This window comes from Balaenoptera ricei, chromosome 9 (assembly GCF_028023285.1).
Source record: "Balaenoptera ricei isolate mBalRic1 chromosome 9, mBalRic1.hap2, whole genome shotgun sequence".
Taxonomy (NCBI): Eukaryota; Metazoa; Chordata; class Mammalia; order Artiodactyla; family Balaenopteridae; genus Balaenoptera; species Balaenoptera ricei.
The window spans coordinates 89,341,030-89,365,573 of NC_082647.1; the positions used below are offsets into that span (position 1 = coordinate 89,341,030).

Genomic DNA, 24,544 nt, shown 5'->3' on the forward strand with positions numbered 1-24,544 from the left:
ACTTTTTTTTTTTTCCTTACAAGAGGAGTGGAGGAATTTTCAGAATAGAAGTTGCCCAACAACCAAAACTTACTGCAACTTGTATCATTGTCTTTAGGGATGTAAATAAAAAACATTGAGATAATTAGATAAAAAAACTAGAGGGATTGGTGTCAGCAGCAGAGGCTGTTTAAAAGAAGTTAGCGGGTAGTGATGATGAAGTTTTAGGTGAAAAGTGATGGGGCAATTCAAAGAGGCAGGAGGGAACTCAAATGGAGAGTTTTCTTATCTTTTGAAAGTTTCTCTGTGACCTCCCAGGGAAAAATTCCTTACAACTTTGCCAGTATGCCAGAGGATAAAACTTGGAGTTTGGGGCCATGAAGGTGACAATTTCATCTGAATAGTTTTCCAAATTGCCAGAAGAAAATGCATTTCCTAGTTCTTCATAAATATTCCCTCCCCACACTTACTTTCCACCTTTTTATTCCCTATTTCATCCCACTTTAACAGGAGTGCACATGGCATCCTGTCACTTTTGAATTCTACTCTATTACATTTGGGTAGTTAACACATAATGTGAACACAGATTTTAGTAATGTCATGGCAAGAGGTCCTAAATTCGTCTTGCCTTTCTCAGAGAAGTAAGTGTTATGGGTCTGAGGAGAAAGGACATGGTTAGAGGAGGTCTTCAATAGATTTAGCAGGAGGAGAGACTATCTCTTTTCTATTCATTTAGATCTCCTCTGGAAGTATTTTTACAGCCAAACTGCCACTTTCAGGGAGATATTTCCTGGCACTGGGAGTGGGGAATTAACTTTGCAAGTAATTCCTATGATAATTCCTTCTTTCCCTGACTTTCCTAGAAAAGCCTTGAGATTTAAAAAAATAAATTAGAGAAAACTACTCTCAATCAACATCTCAGCTGTGTAGATTTATGGAGATGTTCTTCTGGCAATTGAGGAGGTTGGATTTATTGTATTTTCCCCTTTCAGGGTTAGAAGGGCAGGGCAAAGGGAATGGGAGAACCACATCTCATTGTTGATTTTTAACTTTGAATCTGAAAATACACTCTCCTGGATCCACAAGTAAGGAAAGTATTGCTAAGCCTCGATTTTCACATTAGTCAGCCTTATGCCTAGAAAAACAAACAAAACAAAACAGCTTTCCCTTTGTTTTATTTAGGAGAAACTAAAATGATTTTGCTGCATTGGAGAACACATGTGACCAGATTAATAAAACTTTATATATCCCATGTATATGAGGTTTCACGCTTTTCAACCATATTCTGGTTGAGTTTTATTTAGTCTCCAAATTTATGGCAACCTGTGCAGAAAACCACATGTAGTGATACCAATGTACAGCTAAAGTTCTCTGCTCAGAAATGGTGTCGTCCTTCACACTTGTGTATCCTAAATATATATACATACTTATTTGGAATCACTAAATACATTCCTTATTCAGAATCGAATGGACATACTTGTGATACTCTGAAAGTAGGTTCTTAATGAATTAAAGGTCTTTTTGAGGACTTGTTACATGAACTAGAATCATTGAAAAACAATGGCAAACACACTAAGATGTTTGGAAAATACCAACAATGCTGTGTGAAAGCATCTGTGATTCAGTGGGCATGAGGTAGAGGTCTCAACTTTTCTTTCCTCTTGAGAAGGTATCAACAATATTGACTTTATAGGGACTGAAGTTGTGTTTTGCTGGATGAGAAAGATGACCAGAATGCCTGATTCTAAGCGTTTCAAAAAATTACTGCACATGAACTGACTCAAGAGATGAAAATTTCTAACCATGACTGAGTAACTGGTACTGGAATTGCCCTTCTGCCATAAACAACTCAATAAAATAAATTATTGTAAGGAAGATGATAGTTAAAATAAGGCTAAGAGAAAGACTCCTAAAGTCAAACTTAAAAGAAAATATGCAACTCATGGAATTTGTCAGCTTGGATCCAGTCCATATGGAGGTGTAAAATGATACAAGCAAATACAGTTTTCTGAGAGTATATGGAATTGTAATGGAATGAGAGAAAAGGGTGAATGAAATCAGCAAACTGGAAACCCTGTCACCCACTTTCCAGATGGAATCACCTTTGTATTCACAGAAGCAAATCTCACATGTTCCTGATGGGACTCATGAGTCACTTGCAAGGCAATCTCATGTCAAAGCCATATTACTGAAAAAAAAGTAGTAGTTTATATATGTGTGGTACACTTTTATTTTAATGTTAAGTGGCAGGTATTTGAGTCTGTAATTTTAAAATTTCTTTTTAGGTGTTCGTTTAGTTGTTATCTTCATATGTATTCTTTATCTAATTACCGTGCTTTCAAGGTTATTTAACTCTCTCCCCCCAACACCCTACAATAGGGAAATAGGAAATTTTACATGTATTGCATAATTTTACTATCTACCAGATCAAAATTCAAATATATTATTAGCCAGTTTTTCTCTTATCAAGTTATTCTGCCACAGTTGCAAAAATAGACTTTTATGTTTGTTCTTTAATACTATTTCAGCTGTAAAATGTTCTTGTAGGTGGACATTTCAGAATCTCTACATGTAAATCAAAGCACAAAGTTTATACATATAATTTTTGAAGTTACTTAGATATAGAATAAAATGCACTATGTAAAAATATAAAATAATAGTTAAAATATTTTAATTTTATAACACCTTTTTAATATTTGTTTTATAAAAGTTATTTCCCCTTACTTAAAATTACTTAAAAGTTTTTACAATGTTAAGAAATAAATGACTAATTTGAACTACATAAAATTATAAGAAAATTATGTGCTTTCAAAAATATATGATCTGGAGGAGGACCTTCAAGATGGCGGAGGAGTAAGACGTGGAGATCACCTTCCTCCCCAAAAATACATCAAAAATACATCTACATGTGGCACAACTCCTACAGAACACTTACTGAATGCTGGCAGAATACCTCAGACTTCCCAAAAGGCAGGAAACTCCCCACGTACCTGGGTAGGGCAAAAGAAAAAAGGAAAACCGGAGACAAAAGAATAGGGACAGGACCTGCACCTTGTGGAGGGAGCTGTGAAGTAGGAAAAGTTCCCACACACTAGGAAGCCCCTCCACTGGCGGAGATGGGGGGTGGGGAGGGAGTTTCGGAGCCACAGAGGAGAGCGCAGCAACAGGGGTGCGGAGGGCAAAGAAGAGAGATTCCCGTGCAGAGGATCAGAGCCGACCAGCACTCACCAGCCCGAGAGGCTTGTCTGCTAACCCGCCAGGATGGGTGGGGGCTGGGAGCTGAGGCTTGGGCTTCGGAGGTCAGATCACAGGGAGAGGACTGGGGTTGGCTGCAAGAACACAGCCTGAAGGGGGCTAGTGCGCCACAGCTAGCCGGGAGGGAGTCCGGGGAAAGGTCTGGACTTGCCTAAGAGGCAAGAGACCATTGTTTCAGGGTGCACGAGGAGAAGGGATTCAGAGCACCGCCTAAATGAGCTCCAGAGATGGGCGTGAGCCGTGGCTATCAGCGTGGACACCAGAGATGGGCATGAAACGCTAAGGCTGCTGCTGCAGCCACCAAGAAGCCTGTGTGCAAGCACAGGTCACTATCCACACCTCCCCTCCTGGGAACCTGTGCAGCCCGCCACTGCCAGGGTCCTGTGATCCAGGGACAACTCCCCCTGGGAGAACACATGGTGCGCTTCAGGCTGTTGCAACTTCACACTGGCCTCTGCCACCACAGACTTGCCCTTAATTCCATACCCCTCCCTCCCCCTAGCCTGGGTGAGCCAGAAGCCCCTAATCAGCTGCTCCTTTAACCCCCTCCTCTCTGGGTGAAGAACAGACGCCAGAGGGCGTCCTACATGCAGCGGCAGGGCCAAATCCAAAGCTGAACCCCAGGAGCTGTGCGAACAAAGAAGAGAAAGGGAAATTTCTCTGTGCAGCCTCAGGAGCAGAGGATTAAATCTCCACAATCAACCTGATGTACCCTGCATCTGTGGAATACCTGAATAGACAATGAATCACCCCAAAACTGAGGCGGTGGACTTCGGGAGCAACTGTAGACTTGGGGTTTGCCTTCTGCAACTAATTTGTTTCTAGTTTTATATTTATCTTAGTTTAGGATTTAGAGCTTATTATCATTGGTAGATTTGTTTATTGATTTGTTTGCTCTCTTCCTTTATATATATACACATATATTTTCCTTTTTCTCTTTTTGTGAGTGTGTATGTGTATGCTTCTTTGTGTGATTTTGTCTGTATAGGTTTGCTTTTACCATTTGTCCTAGGGTTCTGTATGTCCATTTGTTTTAGTATAGTTTTTAGTGCTTGTTATCACTGGTGGATTTGTTTATTGGTTTGGTTGCTCTCTTTTTTTTTTTTTAATTACTTTTTTATTTTAATAATATTTTTAATTTTTTATTTTAATAACTTCATTTATTTTGTTTATTTTTTTCTTTCTTTCTTCTTTTTTTTCTCCCTTTTCTTCTGAGCCATGTGGCTGACAGGGTCTTGGTGCTCCAGCCGGGTGTCAGGGCTGAGCCTTTGAGGTGGGAGAGCCAAGTTCAGGATATTGGTCCATCAGTGACCTCCCGGCTACTCGTAATATCATTCGGTGAGAGCTCTCCCAGACATCTCTGTCTCAATGTTAAGATCCAGCTCCACTCAACGACCAGCAAGCTACAGTGCTGGACACCCCATGCCAAACAACTAGCAAGACAGGAACACCACCCCAACCATTATCAGAGAGACTGCCTAAAATCATAATAAATTCACAAACACCCCAAAACACACGACCGGACGTGGTCCTGCCCACCAGAAAGACAAGATCCAGCCTCATCCACCAGAACACAGGCACCAGTCCCCTCCACCAGTAAGCCTACACAACCCACTGAACCAAACTTACCCACTGGGGGCAGATACCAAAAACAATGGGAACTACGAAACTGAAGCCTGTGAAAAGAAAACCCCAAACACAGTAAGTTAAGCAAAATGAAAAGACAGAGAAAAACATAGCAGATGAAGGAGCAAGGTAAAAACCCACCAGACCAAACAAATGAAGAGGAAATAGGCAGTCTACCTGAAAAAGAATTCAGAGTAATGATAGTAAAGATGATCCAAAATCTTGGAAATAGAATTTAGAAGATACAAAAAACATTTAACAAGGACCTAGAAGAACTAAAGAGTAAACAAACAATGATGAACAGCACAATAAATGAAATTAAAAATTCTCTAGAAGGAATCAACAGCAGAATAACTGAGGCAGAACAGATAAGTGACCTGAAAGATGAAATAGTGGAAATAACTACCGCAGAGCAGAATAAAGAGAGAAGAATGAAAAGAATTGAGGACAGTCTCAGAGACCTCTGGGACAACATTAAATACACCAACATTCGAATTATAGGGGTCCCAGAAAAAGAAGAGAAAAAAGAAAGGGTCTGAGAAAATATTTGAAGAGATTATAGTTGAAAACTTCCCGAATATGGGAAAGGAAATAGTCAATCAAGTCCAGGAAGGGCAGAGAGTCCCATACAGGATAAACCCAAGGAGAAACATGCCAAGACACATATTAATCAAACTATCAAAAATTAAATTCAAAGAAAAAATATTAAAAGCAGCAAGGGAAAAGCAACAAATACATACAAGGGCATCCCCATAAGGTTAACAGCTGATCTTTCAGCAGAAACTCTTCAAGCAAGAAGGGAGTGGCAGGACATATTTAAAGTGATGAAAGGGAAAAACCTACAACCAAGATTACTCTACCCAGCAAGGATCTCATTCATATATGATGGAGAAATTAAAACCTTTACAGACAAGCAAAAGCTAAGAGAATTCAGCACCACCAAACTGGCTTTACAACACATGCTAAAGGAACTTCTCTAGGCAGGAAGCACAAGAGAAGGAGAAGACCTACAATAACAAACCCAAAACAATGAAGAAAACTGTAATAGGAACATACATATCAATAATTACCTTAAATATAAATGGATTAAATGCCCCAACCGAAAGACATAGACTGGCCAAATGGATACAAAAACAAGACCCGTATATATGCTGTCTACAAGAGACCCACTTCAGACATAGAGACACATACAGACTGAAAGTGAGCGGATGGAAAAAGATGCAAATGGAAATCAAAAGAAAGCTGGAGTAGCAATTCTCATATCAGACAAAATAGACTTTAAAATAAAGACTATTACAAGAGACAAAGAAGGACACTACATGATGATCAAGGGATCACTCCAAGAGGAAGATATAACAATTGTAAACATTTATGCACCCAACATAGGAGCACGTCAATACATAAGGCAAATGCTGACAGCCATAAAAGGGGAAATCGACAGTAACACTATCATAGTAGGGGACTTTAACACCCCACTTTCACCAATGGACAGATCATCATCCATAATGAAAATAAATAAGAAAACACAAGCTTTAAATGACACATTAAACATGATGAACTTAATTGATATTTATAGGACATTCCATCCAAAAACAACAGAATACACTTTCTTCTCAAGTGCTCATGGAACATTCTCCAGGATAGATCACATCTCAGATCACAAATCAAGCCTTGGTAAATTTAAGAAGATTGAAATCGTATCCAGTATCTTTTCCGACCATACTGCTATGAGACTAGATATCAATTACAGGAAAAAAAACTGTAAAAAATACAATCACATGTAGGCTAAACAATACACTACTAAATAACCAAGAGATCACTGAAGAAATCAAAGAGGAAATCAAAAAATACCTAGAAACAAATGACAATGAAAACACTATGACCCAAAACCTATGGGATGCAGCAAAAGCAGTTCTAAGAGGGAAGTTTATAGCAATACAATCCTACCTCAAGGACCAAGAAAAATCTCAAATAAACAACCTGCCCTTACACCTAAAGCAATTAGAGAAAGAAGAACAAAAAAAAAAAACCCAAAGTTAGCAGAAGGAAAGAAATCATAAAGATCGCTTCAGAAATAAATGAAAAATAAATGAAGGAAACGATTGCAAAGATCAGTAAAACTAAAAGATGGTTCTCTGAGAAGATAAACAAGATTGAGAAACCATTAGCCAGACTCATCAAGAAAAAAAGGGAAATGACTCAAACCAACAGAATTAGAAATGAAAAAGGAGAAGTAACAACTGACACTGCAGAAATACAAGGATCATGAGGGATTACTACAAGCAAGTGTATGCCAATACAATGGACAACCTGGAAGAAATGGAAAAATTCTTAGAAAATCACAACGCTCCAAGACTGAACCAGGAAGAAATAGAAAATATAAACAGACCAGTCACAAGCACTGAAATTGAAACTGTGATTAAAAATCTTCCAGCAAACAATAGCCCAGGACCAGATGGCTTCACAAGTGAAATCTATCAAACATTTAGAGAAGAGCTAACACCTATCCTTCTCAAACTCTTCCAAAATATAGCAGAGGAAGGAACACTCCCAATCTCATTCTATGAGGCCACCATCACTCTGGTACCAAAACCAGACAAAGATGTCACAAAAAAAGAAAACTACAGGCCAATATCACTGATGAACATAGATGCAAAGATCCTCAACAAAATGGCAAACAGAATCCAACAGCACAATAAAAGTATCCTACACCATGATCAAATGCGGTTTATCCCAGGAATGCAAGGATTCTTCAATATACACATATCAATCAATGTGATCCACCATATTAACAAACTGAAGGATAAAAACCATATGATCATCTCAATAGATGCAGAAAAAGCTTTTGACAAAATTCAACACCCGTTTATGATAAAAACCCTCCAGAAAGTAGGCATAGAGGGAACTTAGCTCAACATAATAAAGGCCATATATGACAAACCCACAGCCAACATTGTTCTTAATGGTGAAAACCTGAAACAATTTCCACTAAGATCAGGAAAAAGACAAGGTTGCCCAATCTCACCACTCTTATTCAGCATAGTTTTGGAAGTTTTAGCAACAGCAGTCAGAGAAGAAAAGGAAATAAAAGGAATCCAAATCAGAAAATAAGAAGTAAATCTGTCCCTGTTTGCAGATGATATGATACTATACATAGAGAATCCTAAAGATGCTACCAGAAAACCACTAGAGCTAATCAATGAATTTGGTTAAGTAGCAGGACACAAAATTAATGCGCAGAAATCTCTTGCATTCCTATAAACTAATGATGAAAAATCTGAAAGAGAAATTAAGGAAACACTCCCACTTACCATTGCAACAAAAAGAATAAAATACCTAGGAATAAACCTACCTACGGTGACAAAAGACTTGTATGCAGAAAACTATAAGACACTGATGAAAGAAATTAAAGATGATACAAACAGATGGAGAGATATACCATGTTCTTGGATTGGAAGAATCAACATTGTGAAAATGACTATACTACCCAAAGCAATCTACAGATTCAGTGCAATCCTTATCAAACTACCAATGGCATTTTTCATAGAACTAGAACAAAAAAATTCACAATTTGTATGGAAACACAAAAGATGCTGAATAGCCAAAGCAATCTTGAGAAAGAAAAACGGAGCTGGAAGAATAAGGCTCCTGGACTTCAGACTATAGTACAAAGTTCCAGTAATCAAGACAGTATGGTACTGGCAGAAAAACAGAAATATGGATCAATGGAACAGGATAGAAAGCCTGAGATAAACCCATGCACATATGGTCACCTAATCTTTGATAAAGAAGGCAAGAATATACAGTGGAGAAAAGACAGTCTCTTCAATAAGTGGTGCTGGGAAAACTGGACAGCTATATGTAAAAGAATGAAATTAGAATACTCCCTAACACCATATACAAAAATAAACTCAAAATGGATTAAAGACCTAAATGTAAGGCTAAACACTATAAAACTCTTAGAGGAAAACATAGGCAGAACACTCTATGACATAAATCACAGCAAGATCCTTTTTGACCCACCTCCTAGAGAAATGGAAATACAAACAAAAATAAACAAATCAGACCTAATGAAACTTAAAAGCTTTTGCACAGCAAAGGAAACCATAAACAAGACAAAAAGACAACCCTCAGAATGGGAGAAAGTATTTGCAAATGAAGCAACTGATAAAGGATTAATCTCCAAAATTTACAAGCAGCACATGCAGCTCAATATCAAAAAGACAAACAACTCAATCCAAAAATGGGCAGAAGACCTAAATAGACATTTCTCCAAAGAAGATATACAGATTGCCAACAAACACATGAGAGGATGCTCAACATCACTAATCATTAGAGAAATGCAAATCAAAACCACAGTGACGTATCACCTCACACCAGTCAGAATGGCCATCATCAAAAGGTCTACAAACAATACATGCTGGAGAGGGTGTGGAGAAAAGGGAACCCTCTTGCACTGTTGGTGGGAATGTAAATTGATACAGCCACTATGGAGAACAGTATGGAGGTTCCTTAAGAAACTAAAAATAGAACTACCATACGACCCAGCATTCCCACGACTGGGCATATACCTTGAGAAAACCATAATTCAAAAAGAGTCATGTACCACAATGTTCACTGCAGCTCTATTTACAATAGCCAGGACATGGAAGCAACCTAAGTGTCCATCAACAGATGAATGGATAAAGAAGATGTGGCACATATATACAATGGAATATTACTCAGCCATAAAAAGAAATGAGATTGAGTTATTTGTAGTGAGGTGGATGTACCTAGGGTCTATCATACACAGTGAAGTAAGTCAGAAAGAGAAAAACAGATACTGTATGCTAACACATATATATGGAATCTTAAAAAAAAAAAAATTATGAAGGATCTAGAGGTAGGACAGGAATAAAGGTGCAGACATAGAGAATGGACTTGAGGACACGGGAGACGGGTAAGCTGGGACGAAGTGAGAGAGTGGCATGCACATATACACACTACCAAATGTCAAATAGATAGCTAGTGGGAAGCAGCCGCATAGCACAGGGAGATCAGCTCGATGCTTTGTGACCACCTGGCGGGGTGGGATAGGGAGGATGGGAGGGAGTCACAAGAGGGAGGGGATATGGGGATATATGTGTACATATAGCTGATTCACTTTGTTATATAGCAGAAACTAACACACCATTGTAAGGCAATTATACTCCAATAAAGATGTTAAAATATAATATGTATATATATATATATATATATATATATATATATATATATATATAAAATCTGGAAGCAAAAAATCTTTATTCTTAGAAAATCTATGTGTTTTTCTTAATTAGATGCTTATACATGGTGACATTATAATTAGCATGAACATGGTTAAGAAGGAGTTTTAATACTATTTCTTAATCGAAAGAAAATAGTTCAGAATTCGAACTTTATTTTCTGTATTTTAAGAAATGGTAACACTTAATGTGTTGAAAATTTTAAGTACTTTACTATTCTCAGTTAAGGGATTTTTGTATTTATCATTTTGCTTTAGAAATACTTTTTTTAGTGAGCAAGAAAATACCAATATAATACTTAGCTATAGGAATGATAATTTTAGGAGTTAACACATTTCAGCAATTTTTGTCAAGATGGTATATCAAAAGCATATTCTCTCTGATATTAGTAGTTGTTTATTTAAACTAAAAATGCTTACGCAAGCAAATCCATTTAGGAAACATTGACTTATGTAAAGTTACCTAAGAGCAGGATTTTCATCGCCTTTATAAGCTTAAGTGCTTTATAACTCACCAAGAAGGGATATTATATGCAAAATTTCCCAAACATTTGATTTTAGATCCTTCTTTTCTGGAGAATCTCCTGGGGTGGTGATTTGTCTAACATATTTTAGGGCATGTCACATTAGAATGTGCTTTATACAATTAACAACCTTTAGAAGTTAATCATGATATTTCAAATATAATAATTTGTATATAACTGCAAAAATATCTTCCAACTTGCTGTGTACTTACAAAAAAAAATAAAGTCTTCAGAAATATTCCAAGTAGTTGTGCTATATATTGATTTTGCTTGTTGAAGCCCTCATTCTTCTATGTGTCATTTAGAATAACATGAGAACATTTCATATTTTATTCTATCTGATATTTAAATCTACACCTATAAAAATTTAATTTTGTTCTGTCTTATTTGGCTATCAAAATGGTAGGTTCAAATATCCCTCATGTTTCTGTATATGTAATAATGCGTCTGTTTTTATATTGCCTTCCTTGTTTAAACCAGGTGCCTATTCTTTAAAAACTGTATAAATAGTAGTATTCCTTCTTTTCATTCAGATATTTTTTTCAGGGCCTTTGTTTTTGACAAAGCAAGAAAGCGATGCCTCTGGTTCCCTTTCAATAGCATGTCAAGTGGAGTGAAAAAAGAGTTTGGCCATGAATTTGACCTCTATGAAAACAAAGGTAACTGGCTTCTCCCTAAATATTTCGTAATGAAACAAAGTATAAAATATATGTAATTGCCTGCCACAGTGCTCTTTCTAACTGATTTTTCCATTATATCATGGATCTATTATGAAGTCAATTCATCTATTAAGACAGATGACACTACTGCCTTGACTATTTTCAGTATGGTACTTTAAAGACACCTTTTCCCAAATTTTCCATAGTTAGATTATCCCTCCCCTCTTTGTTTATTTCTGGTAACATCTCCCAGAACTGATATTCTCCACAGTCATTTTAGAAAGTGCCACCTTAAGTTATTAGTTTAAGACATTTTATATAACAGCAAATTTTGAGCTTACTATAGTATTATAAATTTTAATAACTTTGGATAATTAATCTAAGTTATAGTGATGATTTCTGATAACAACAAAATGTGGAGGTTTTGAAAAATTAGTTGGATCTATTCCTAGTTACATACTTTTAAAAAATCTTTGAAAGAATTGAGACCATATTATTAGTTAATTTGCCTACTTTGGTAGTTTGATATTATATTCACAAGGTATTTATTTTGTTCAAAAGTGGATTTATAATAATAAAATAATTGAAGAATGTTTATTAAATGTGTATTTTACAGAATAAATCCCTCATTACACAAAATAATAATCATGAATTATGTTTATGATAATACTATTTATTTCAATTTTAATGTTTTCTTTAATTCATGTTAGAAAATAAGATGATCTCTATATACCCCAATAATTCTGTAAATCCTAAACATAATTCATAATCTAGTATAAAACCACCTTTAATCTTCTAGGTTGCTAACAACTGTATATACTATTATTGGATAGAAATATACAGCTTGTTTCAGTTTGATTGTCCTATAATTTAGCAGCTGATCTGTTAGCAGAAATATGGAAAATAACAATCAGCATAATGTAATTATCACATACACACACATACACAAAAACCCACACAATTTTACTGATATAAAGACAAATCAGTTATTTCCATTATCTTAAAGTATCTTTTTGAATTCAATATAGATTTACAAATTTTTGTTTTTAATATGTTCTTAAAATGGTCTGTGAATTTGAGCAAATCACTATGCTAAATAAAATTTGCCTGTCCAGTTGAGTATAAAGAATAATCTATGTTAAGTAGGTAGACTAATCTCTACAGTTATCCAGGTATATACTCACAAAATTAAAACTTCTCAATGGTGTTTTTTGTTTGTTTTGGATTACTCTGAAATGTATTATTTTGAAAATATTAGTAGAATTTTTAGGCAAGAAATTTCAATATGATTTGTGATGGTTTATAAGCATTACTTAAAGATTTGAATGGAATTTTATCATTTTTATTTTTAATATACACAGCATATATGTTACACATAGTTATAACATTTTTCTCTGCTTTCTTCTGATAGACTACATTAGAAACTGCATCATCGGTAAAGGAGGTAGCTATAAGGGAACGGTATCTATCACTAAAAGTGGCATCAAATGCCAGCCCTGGAATTCCATGATACCACACGAACACAGGTAAGAATAGCATGAAGAAAAGAGGACAGAGCCTCTCTTTTATAGGTGTGTTACCAATCCCAGGTTAGTGCTTCAGAATAATCCTACAGTTCTATAATAATTTAGCCAACTTTGCAGAAGTGTATTAGGCCACAGCTTATCTGAATTTGTAACTGATATTTAGCCAAAGAATAAAAAATTATTATTAAGATGTAGCCTAACATTTTTTCACCTCGAAACCTCAATTTATAGATCTTGGTGTTTGGGAAGAAATAATACAAAAGTAATTAAAAAAAATTTTTTTCCCTCTCTTTGCCTGCGAAAAGGCACAGCACTCTGCAGCTGGAGTGGAGAGGTTGCCTGTGATAAGTTGGAGATGGAACAGATTCTGATCTTACCCAGGGGCCAAATGTTCTTTAACCATGGTGGTTCTCAAACTTGACTGCACATTAAAATCACCTGCTACAAGCCCTTAACAAATCCTACCACCCGGGCATCAACACAGACCAATTAAATCAGAATCACTTGGCACCCAGTATTTTTTTTAAAAGTTCCCCAGGTGATTCTAAAGCACAGTCAAAATTGAGAACCTCTGCTAAAAATTCATGCCTCAGATTGACCAACTTTCCCATTTCACCTAGTGCCTAATGACTAGAGAAAACTTTATTCCTTGGAAATTAAATGTCTATAGTGAAGAGAAGAATTGTGTTCATTATAACAGATGAATGCTATTTAAAGATAGTAAACATAATATCCATAGGCTCATTAGTCTGAGAATTTTAATCATCATGGAGGAGAAACATAGATATCTACTCACTAGAGAGCCATATATAGCCAGAGTTTTTCAAGACTTATTTCACAAAGAATTTTAACAGGAACTAAAGTAGTTTAAAACAGCTCTCCCTGGTTATTAGATGCACTGGAAGATTTAGTTTACCATGTGCCAAGTACCTTGCTGAGCAGTATACCTGGTTTATCTCATTTAATCCTCTCAAAAACCACAAAGTAGGTGATTTTATTAGTTCTATTTTTTATATGGTGAAACTGAAGAGCAAAGATCCTTAGTAACTTTTCAAGATCATGCACAACTAGCAAGTGGTATGGCCAGAATCTGAGGCCAGCCAGTGTCACTCTGTATGCTGTGTTTTAACAACCCCAGGGCCTTAAACACCCAGCAAATCAGTAGGGTACGTGCTGTGACCTGTTTTTGCAATAGAGGTAGTAACTTGCCTTGATGAATCCACTTTTTATTCCATTTCATTCATTTGGTGGGGGGCAAAACTATGCAAGATGATTTTACTTCAGTAAACAGAAACCGAGTTCATTGGCCCACGTAAAAAGAAAAAGAGTTGGTTGCTCTACACTGGGATCAAACCTGTGATTCTGGCCTTGTTAACAACAGCTAGTAAGTGTCCAAGCAGACCAGCTTTACAGTGTTTCAATAACAGAAAACAACTAATTTTTCCAAATTCATTACTTATGAATTACATGAATACCTCCAAAACATAGTTTTATCTTTACATTACAAAACAATGTAATTGGTTTTGTCCTCTCATAAGGATTTGCATGGCGTCACTCCCTGCATAGTGAGGAAAACATTTTGCTTAAATAGATGGATCTAAGTTTTTCATGAACAAAGGAATGGCGTTTGAAATCAATCCTACCCTAGTTGAGGAGAGTACACTGGATGACCCAGTAGAGGTCTTATTTCAACCCAAATTCTCTATGATTGTGATTCTCTGCTACAGGAGTACATGTGAAATAGATCTCCCTGGGAACTGGCTTCCCAGTCCAATCAGCTATTTTACCAACAAACATTTCCTTGTGATATAAAGCTTTAGGGCTGAGAGGACCTTGTACATTAATCATTTTTTTAAATTTTATTCAATGGGAGCAACACATTTTCATCAATTAGCAGCTTATTGGAATATCTACATGCTAGGTTAACACTTTTAAGTGTTAACTAAAGATTAACTCTATGGAAAATTGAAAGAGAAATATGTATCTATATATGTCTGTCTAGAGGGGTGATTTATTGTCAACTCCCTAAATTGAAATATTTTACAAGTGGCTTAATGGGAAGATGATGATAGATGATGAAATTAGTATAGAAGCTTAACTAGAAAACCAGGTGACCTGATATCTACATCTATATCCTTCACTGGCCACCCAGCATTCATTAAAGAAGCAGATGATGGAATGGATCAAGTTTCCTATGAACACAGTTCATATTAAAAGAAAAGAAAAGGTGGCCAGCACCCAGAAGATCTAATTTATGTTTCAAAGTATATTTGGATGTAACTCAATTTTAAATATTCCTTCACTTATCTCTCTAAAAATAGAGCCTTGCTCACAAGGACAGAGAACCAAAAATAGTATATATGTGAGTAAAAGTTTATTACAGTTTATTACAGGGTGTGTGTGCAATAGGTTCTCATAAACGTGTGTTGAATGAACACATAGAGTGCAAAGAGCAGGGCTAGGCTTCATCGCTTGGTCAAGTATGGGATACTAAAGAAGAGCAGACGGAAAACTTCAGAACACAAAAGAAAACCAGTTAATCGGGGTAGAAAGTCATATACACCAAAGACTGAAGAGAAGAGATGACCCATTCTGCTCTTTACCCTGCATGTCCTAAAGAGGCATGTGATATGCATTGATATAGAATTGTGGAAAGCAGCACACATTTTTCTCTTCATTTTTCATTTTTATTAACTCCAGTGGGAAAACTTTATTCATCTTTTAACCATAGCTAGTTTTGATTTCTACTTTATCTCTTTCCCTTCCTACTTGCATTTTTCCTACTAAACTGTTGACTTATTCATTCACTACTTCTTTTTTTTAAATTAATTAATTAATTAATTAATTTTTGGCTGTGTTGGGTCTTTGTTGCTGTGTGTGGGTTTTCACTAGTTGTGACGACCGGGGGCTACTCTTCATTGCGGTGCACGGGCTTTGTAGTGGCTTCTCTTGTTGCGGAGCACGGGCTCTAGGTGTGCAGGCTCAGTAGTTGTGGCTCACGGGCTCTAGAGCGCAGGCTCAGTAGTTGTGGTGCCCGGGTTTAGCTGCTCCGCAGCATGTGGGGATCTTCCCAGACTGGGGCTCGAACCCATGTACCCTGCATTGGCAGGCAGATCCTTAACCACGGAGCCACCAGGGAAGTCCCATTCACTACTTCTTCTCTGCTTTACAAATCCACTGGAAAAGTATATGTGTGTATATGTATATGTGTGTGTGTGTGTGGAACAAAATCTCTAAAACTGTAGATATTTTATATGTGTGCATTTAACATGTGTTAAATCATTATTTAGTTTTTTAAACTTAATACATAAAATTATATAAAATGAAGGAGCTTATAATAATCTAATTCATTCCATTCATCTCGTAAGTGAAGTTGAAAACCCAAAGAGTAAGTAAATTATCTAAGGGTTAGTGTCATATACTAGTCGAGTGATACATATGGGGCAACAATGTAGATTTTTGTGATTAACAATAACTTATTCTCAGTACTATACTATAGCAAGCTTTTTCAGAAAATAGAGTTCAGAAAATAGAGGGGATTTTCTTAGGTAAATTTGATTAATGCAGTACTTTATGAAAAAAATATAAAGTAAAAGTCAGTTTTGATTCTATCAGAAAAATGAGTATTTCATTATAAATTTACTATGAAAAATTGGAGAACTGGCAAAATGAAAGGAAATAATTTTCACACAATGGCATAAAGATTATATTAAATTATTCTGGAATAATGGGGCTAAAACTAAGACAAAAGATGACTTATTTTTCATGAAATACTGAAAATTACTGTTAGGAACCGTAAAGTCATGATAAGTTTTCATTATATTATAATTTTTGTCAGTCATAAGACCTAATGTCTAATTTTTGTTCCCCAATATTTAAAATGCCAGTGAAGTAGGTATATAAACTCTTTATGTAAAGACATTTTGGCATTTCATAATGTTTATAATAATAGATATCTTGAAAATGTTTGGTTAGTAGTAAGTCTCTTGGACTCTTTATTTTTGACCAATAATTTACATTTTCTGAGCACTTAACTCTGGTGTATTTCCTGTCCAAATTAAATAATTTCATTGCAAAATATTCCTTGGTACCCAAGACATGTCCATATTTATTTTATGCCACAGCATAACAAAAATGATTATTTCTTAACTAGAGGTTTCAGTGGGTAGGAAACGTATTTGAATGGTATTTACTGAGAGACTAAAATCTTTGGACTTCACTGTAATTTAAGTACCATTTAGATCTCAGAGGTCAGTAAAAGTAGAAATTAAGCTTTATAGCAAAAATTGAACTGAATATTGAAAATGTAACCGGATTTTCAAAAAAAAGTGCTCACTAATGTTACCTACAGATGTATATTGTTTACTTATGCTTTTTTTGTGTGCAATCTAGCAGACACTTGCAGCATCATTGAGGCCAAGGTCACAAGCAGTACAAAAGAATAAAAAGGGCTTTGAACTCTTCTGCTCTTATGTTGAAGTACTGTGTGCTGGTAACAAAATTATAACGAGGGCATTAGACATTTTAAATGAAGGTAATATATTGCAGTCTGCACTCAATGGCCAACTATTATGAATTAAACCTGAAAGCACCAAGCCCCAGTCACAGTGAAAACTTTAAACATTTTTAAAGAGAATAAGCATTTCTGTTCTTTACTATGACAGTCTGACTACTAAGTGGAGTGTGCTTAGTAACAGATGGAGTTTATTAAGTGTCAATTACTCTCTCATCTCTTTGAACTTCTCAAAACAACCACATAGGTGTAAGATGTTATAAGTTATGGTTATACTCAGTGTATAGGTAAGCTAGTAGGCTGAAAGAGGCTAAAATTGCCCGCTGGGGTCTCCAGTTAGTAAGACAGAGCTGAAATTTGAGTCCAGATTCAATTTGTTTCTAGACCCTTTGTTCCTGTTACTTTATCACTCTATTTCTCAATTGTGCAGAAAAAAAGGGGGCTATCATTCATAAGAAAAGCAATAAACAAATAATTATCTCAGATAAGCAGCGTAATAGTGAGATTTCCAGGTCTAGTGCAGTATTTCTGCAGTTCTCTCCTAAGTGCTTTCCTCAATCATTTGCTGCCTTTGAGTGGAACTTTGAAATTGTGGTTCAAACAATGTCAATTAGGCTCTAGAATGATTGACTCTTAGTGAATCCAGAGGTGAATCATTCTTAAGGCTGCTGAATACGAGAATTCAGTTAGGTAAACGTCTATAAAATTTAAGTATCTTAAGAATAGATGGAAATGACAGAATTCAGGTTAATATCTATGGAGGTCTGAGATAGAAAAAAGGATTTCTCCACTTTTGGGAAAACATACCCACTAGTTAGTAAAATTAATAGCCCCCCCCCCAAAAGTTGCATGCTCTTATACTGTAATGATTATCATTTTAAAACTAGCTTTTTGCCTTCGAGCTATCGGGGTAAAGACCTACAGGAAAACTACTGTCGAAATCCTCGAGGGGAAGAAGGGGGACCTTGGTGTTTCACAAGCAATCCAGAGGTACGCTACGAAGTCTGTGACATTCCTCAGTGTTCAGAAGGTAAATGAACCTGAATGCCATGTGGGGTACTCTGCTCTCCCTTTGTGTAAAACTGCAACTCACATTAAAGGTTAACAAAATTGAATCAAATCACAATGAATATGATGTTCATTCAATTGCAACTATAGATCATAATTCGAGCATTTTTATAGGATGTTTTAAAAACTGATTATCATCAGATTAATGCAAAATAATGGAGCGAGTTATCAGTTTGAATTTCAAAAGATCCTGAGGTATCTCTTCAGGGAGAGTAAAAGTTTGGGCTTCCTCATCTGCTGTTTTGAGCTCATAATAGCTCAAAATCTGCTCCCATACTTCACCTGAAAGGAGCAGAATGACACTTAGCCCTTTATGAGTAACGCTAATTCTACTCATCCAGAACCCGCTTTTGCAGAAGTTTTGTCAAAGCTATTTTGAAGTGGTGTGGCAAGGGTATACGGACCCAGAAGAGAATAAGGAAGGGGGTCACTGAAAGTTCGAGTGCCCTGTGTGTGTTTTGGTGAACCAAATTTGATACATAGTCTGGAACTGAATACCATTCAGAATGGTATCTGAAGAGATCAAAACAGTAGATCACAGGCTGTCTGGAAGGCAGGCACTCTAAACCCATGTCTGTGTCTTCACCTCCTCTCACAGCATGAAAGGGCACTGCCCTTACTTTTACAGTGGAAACTGAATGACCCGCAAGAAGGAAGAGTAACCATTTCAGCATTGTATGTGGCTTCATTTTTCTTGGTTATCTGGCTACTGAATAGCTGGCTTTTTTAGTTCTGTCAGAAACTAAAATACTAAAAATCAAAATGAAACATGGATTGAATTCTGATAAAAATTTAGTAGCATTTTGAAGTACTTGGGGTGGGGATTACGGCTGGAATGCTGTCTAATTTTTATAGTGAGATATTTTACCTGTTTGTTATTAACCAAATATTTTTTGAACTATTTCTTCCATAATATTCATTAAGTATTAGGTTGATATTTATCACATAAAAAGGCCATTGTTAGCTAATTGTCACAGAGAAGGTGAATTTGTTTTCTGTTGTTAGTTAATTTAAAATTCTTGAATTCATGTGCTAGAGCCAGTTCCATCTGTTTGTAAATTCTTACTTTCCATTCCATATCATACTCTGTTCACTATAACTTCTTGTTTTTCTTTTCTTTTAAAAATAATAAACTGATCTGTGATAACGTTATGAATGTCTGTTTTGTATGAATAAGTCTGTAATATTTGTCTTAAGTTTACACATGGAAGAAAACCCTACTTTTAGGGAACTCCCCGCTATCACAGTTTTCTGAGGTTGAAAGTTATTGGCAAGGAGTTTTCTTTATTGGTTTTGTTTGACCTGGGACAGTGTTTTCAAGGGAAGGTAAATTGGTCAAACTTTAAACAGTTTAGCATTTATCTTGCCTGCCTAGTCTGTGGGAATGTGATTTTTCAACCCCTGGTTTAAAAGAAGAACCTTCATCAAACTATATTGGCATATATCTAAAATGACAGGCGGTGTAGAATAAATGTGATAAAAAATAAATGCTTGGAAAAATTTCTGGTTTTCCTTATCTCATTAGAGTATACGTCCCTAATATTTTTTAATGATTTGAGGTCATCGCACCTCCCTTAGAAAAGGGCATTGATCATTAGTATGAATGGCACATGATGCTATTGGTCACGGTGGCATTAAAGGTTGCAGATATGCTTTCTCTGGAAGCAACTAGAAGTCTGAAAGAGTAGAATAACCCTCCTGTGAGAGAAGTAAACCAACACCTGTCCTGTAGGCTAAACATATTTCAGGGACTGTGAATTGAGCTGTGATATTTAAATTCATGCTAACATAAAGAGTGTTTTAGCAGGATTTTAATGAACGGTATCTAAAATAAGAAGAAGCATTGTCAATACATTAATGGAGAAAAATAGCTATTTATAAAATGGGTAATACAAAATATACAAAATAATGTAGATATGATGTAAATTTCTATTAAAATACATATATGAGGAAAACACCTCAAAATCCACAATGTTTAAATAGTATGATGGGTGAGACATTTTAATCTATGGATATTGTAAATGTCAGGTTCCAAAGGTTATATTATTATGGATGAAATATTAATGATCACATCATTTTGTATACTTTAAAATTAAATAAGAAAAGTATGTGGTCAACTTTGGACTGTTCTTTGGAAAAGGACAAGTAGAACAGTATATATTTTTTGAAATTTTTCTAACTATATTAAAATATTTGCTAAATAATCACCTGAAATTTGTCTGCAATTTTGGTTCATAAAAATATATCTGGTATTTAAAGACTAAAATTATTTTCTTTTAATGTAAACCTTTGAAATATATTAAGCATTCCAAAATGAATACTCGTTTATTACATTTAGAACCTTACATAATTATGTAAAGAAAATATTACCATTAATGTTTAATTCAAAGATTATGGAAAACGGAGGTATATAAAATTTGACTTCTTGCTTTAACATTTGCTTGGGATTTAAAATAAAGCAATCACTAGTCATTGAAGCAGATTTTTTAAATGATAAATATTCAAGTAAATGCATTTTATTAAGCCATAATCATTATTTTTAAATACCTTACACTTAAAATACCAAATAATACTGCCATAACTTTAAATGTGTAATTCCATACTCTGTGTGGCAAAAGACTTTTAAAAACAAAGATTTAAATAAAACTATTATTTATAAATGTGGATTTGTGAGACCATATTTTAAACATTCAGTTTTGCTGAAGTAATCACTAGCGTGGATTTGTCTGAGAGATATTTTCAAAATAGTTGTTTTAGTCTGTGAACTCAGATCACTTGTGGTTTTATGATTGATAAAAATGGAACACAGTAATTTTTGAGTTTAGTTAGTATATGAGAAAGGTGTTAAATTAATCCTAGTTATATTACAATTCAGGTGTAGTTTTTGTAGTTTTCTATTATCAATTAGGGCAGAACTATAATTAGAAAAAGGTATTCATTTACTTATGAATATAAACATTTATTTAGTTTGAGCTTTTGTGAACTGGGACAGTATTTTGCTTTTGTTTGTTTTTTTTAAGGGAAGAACTTGCTGGAACGGTTAAATAATACATTGGCAACAATAGAGAGAGTCAAAAGGAAATACAGCAGGAGGTGCAATCCTCACCCTCTTGCACTCTTATATAGATAATGCTTTCACCTGAGTCCTTGGTAGGTAGGTGGACTTGGTTTCCACCTATATGGCTTGACTTTGAGCTGGGAAAACTTAGAAGAGTCTTAGAATTCTTGAAGTTTGAGAAGTAAATATGAGTTCAAAATTTGCCTTTCTCGAAGTAATTTTTATGACTAACCTGACGGTTGGATGCAATGGAGAAACCACAAATTTTTCATCCTGGGATAAGATGGCCAGTCTCGTTTCTCCTAGCCCCCAATAGGTGAGAATCCAACAGGCAGGCAACCTACTGCTGTAAACAGGAGCGAAGAGGGTAATGAGGACAATACTGAGAAAAGGCAGGGAGACTGACTTTCTAAAAGTTTTGCTTTCAACCTATTTTAAAGTATGACCAGTAAGAATGTGTAGGAAACAAGTTAAAATATGTAGGACAAAGAGGCAATTAGGGAGAATGGAAAGAGCGCTGGACTGTGGGTCAGAGGACCTGTGTTCCAGGCACAGATCTGGCATTTTCTGTTTTAGGTAAGTCCCTTAAAACTTTTGTGAGCCTTGTTTTCCTCACTGCAAGGCTCAAATGATTCCTTATATGTTAAAAATACTGAATAATCAAAGAATATGTAACTATAATATACTTAGCATCTCAGTCCTATCACAGGATTCACTTAATTCCCACCCCAACAGCAACTTTCATTGCCTTCCAAAATCTAACATTCTTCGTGTTAACTTTTATTATTTTTCAATCTCATTAGGTCTGTACCTGCATTCATAACTCTCTCTTCACTTTACTATAAACATAGCATACTAACTCATGTTTCTGTACCGTTTATGTTGTTTTGCCCCTTTATAGTTTATCCACATCTTATCCATCCTTCAAGGTCTAAGTAAAATCCATTCTCTCCTAAAAGCCAAACACTAAGAACTTTCAGAACTGAATAAATTATCTACAAACTTGCTACTCCATGTGAGGTCCAAGGACCAGCAGCAGCATCGTCCTCTGGGAACTTGTTATTAATGCCTCAGTCCTCATTCACTGAATCAGAACTTGCCCTTTATTTAACAAGATCTCAAAGTAACTTTTATGCACATTAAAGTTTGGCGAAGCACTGATCTACTGCTCATGCTGGAAAGCAGTCATCTTATAGAATCACCTGTTTCATTTGTGTAGCTATGTTTCCTTAAGAAAATTAAAAATTCTAAAGTTTCAGGAGAAGTGTTTTTTAATAATGCCCCAACACAGTTTCCCAGACAATAATTTTATTCACTCTAATTAGAAAAGGATATACTCTTATAAACTGCATTTTCTGATTGAGACAAAATAGGTATACTCTGATTCCTGAGTACTATACAAGATTAGAAATTGTACATGTGGATATTTTATCCCCTTATTTGTGATCATAGGATTCTATTCTACTCTTTCATTCAATACAAAGGAGCAAACAACAATGATCAATGTTGCCTCATTTTCTGTGAACATATCAAACCTTGCATTCTTTTTAAAATGGGAACTAAGTTTGTAACTCCATTCAGATGGAAAGCTGAAATGTGATACTACATAACCGATGTGGAATTGACCTTGGCCAACCAGAGCACCTTTATCGGTATGCTCTTGGATCCCTCTCATTTATACTTCAGGAGCTTACTGACTGTTGTCTGGGGGATCTCAGTATCAAATGAGAGGAAGCTGAATTGGTCCCTTGTCTTAGTTCATAGATCAACCTACACGAAAAGAAGCAGATGGATCAGGCCAAATGGTTTCATGTTTTAGGGATTTAGTTATTAACGTCCTATTAGATTATAAAAATCAAAGGTTCAAAAGTGACGATTCTAATAATATATCCTGAATTTCTACAAATACTCATTAGGCTAGATCCCGGTGGATAAAACTAAACACTGATATCTTTTCCCACTTCAGCTAATGTTAGACGATCAGTAATCACAAGATACAAATGATGTGTTTGGGGAAGTTTGCCGGATTTGTAGGAAAGCCAAGCAATGATTTATTCCACAGGATGCCTGCCGTGCCACAAATCAACCTGTCCACTTGAGAAGCCTTATTTTCAGCTAGTTGATGTGATTCAGAGTTTTCAGTGTGGTATAAGAGGCCAGCCAGAAGAGAACTATTAATTAACTTCACAGAGTCATCAGCAATATCCAGCATAATTAGATCAGCTTATACATTTTAAAAACAGCGAGTACAAGAAGTTCAATAGCAGGTCATGTTCTATGCTAAGCTAGATAAGTATGTAAGTCTGCTCAGTTATTCGATGTGGATACTCACTGATAGAAAGGAACCATGATTTCATCCTGTAAAATATTCACATTCTTTAAATAGTACCAGATTACTATTTGAAGCTGGTCTCTCAGATCTATCTGGTCCTGATCTTGGCATTAACTGTAGAAGTATGATGTGTACTCATTTTAAATTGTGTATTTTCTGTGTATGTGTTGCAGGGTAGGTTGAGAGAAGAGCAATGTCGTGTTTGACAGTATAAATATTGAGACCCCCGGCATTTTAGAACAACAAAGGGAAAATCCCCAAGGATTTTCAGTTTCTAGGTACCTTTTGGACAGTTATTAAAAAATTAGAAAGGCAGCATCTTGGCCCTATGGTAAATCTGTATGACACTAACTACAAAAATCCCATTTAAACTGTATGAAAAGTTCAGTAGGGAGTATTTTATGCCACTATTAATGAACATTACGCCCTAATTTAAAGTTAAAAGGGTACGTAAGTTTTTCTAAAAATATCCTTGCTAAACAGGTGATTTACTGTTCTTTAAATGGAACAGTGGTGTTCTTGATTTTGCTGTCAGAAGCAATTAACATGCCATGCTTTAATTTTATTAGTTGAATGCATGACCTGCAATGGGGAAAGTTATCGAGGCCCCATGGATCATACAGAATCAGGCAAGATTTGTCAGCGCTGGGATCATCAGACTCCACATCGGCATAAATTCTTGCCAGAAAGGTAAAATACCACCAAATCATGTGTCCAATGATTCTATTTACAAACTGTTAT

General features: G+C 35.6%; 1 protein-coding gene across 2 annotated transcripts in view; it reads left to right on the forward strand.

Moving 5' to 3' along the window:
• The window catches only part of HGF (hepatocyte growth factor), a 78,095-nt gene that overhangs the window by 8,352 nt on the left and 45,199 nt on the right, over positions 1-24,544 (forward strand). The window contains exons 3-6 of one of the 2 annotated variants that reach the window (XM_059932867.1): positions 11,194-11,306; positions 12,718-12,832; positions 18,248-18,375; positions 24,373-24,493. In XM_059932867.1, the coding sequence (XP_059788850.1) occupies positions 11,194-11,306; positions 12,718-12,832; positions 18,248-18,375; positions 24,373-24,493 (477 nt within the window). Of the gene's footprint in view, positions 1-11,193; positions 11,307-12,717; positions 12,833-18,232; positions 18,376-24,372; positions 24,494-24,544 lie in introns of both variants that reach the window. The other variant, XM_059932866.1, reaches the window with a different exon arrangement.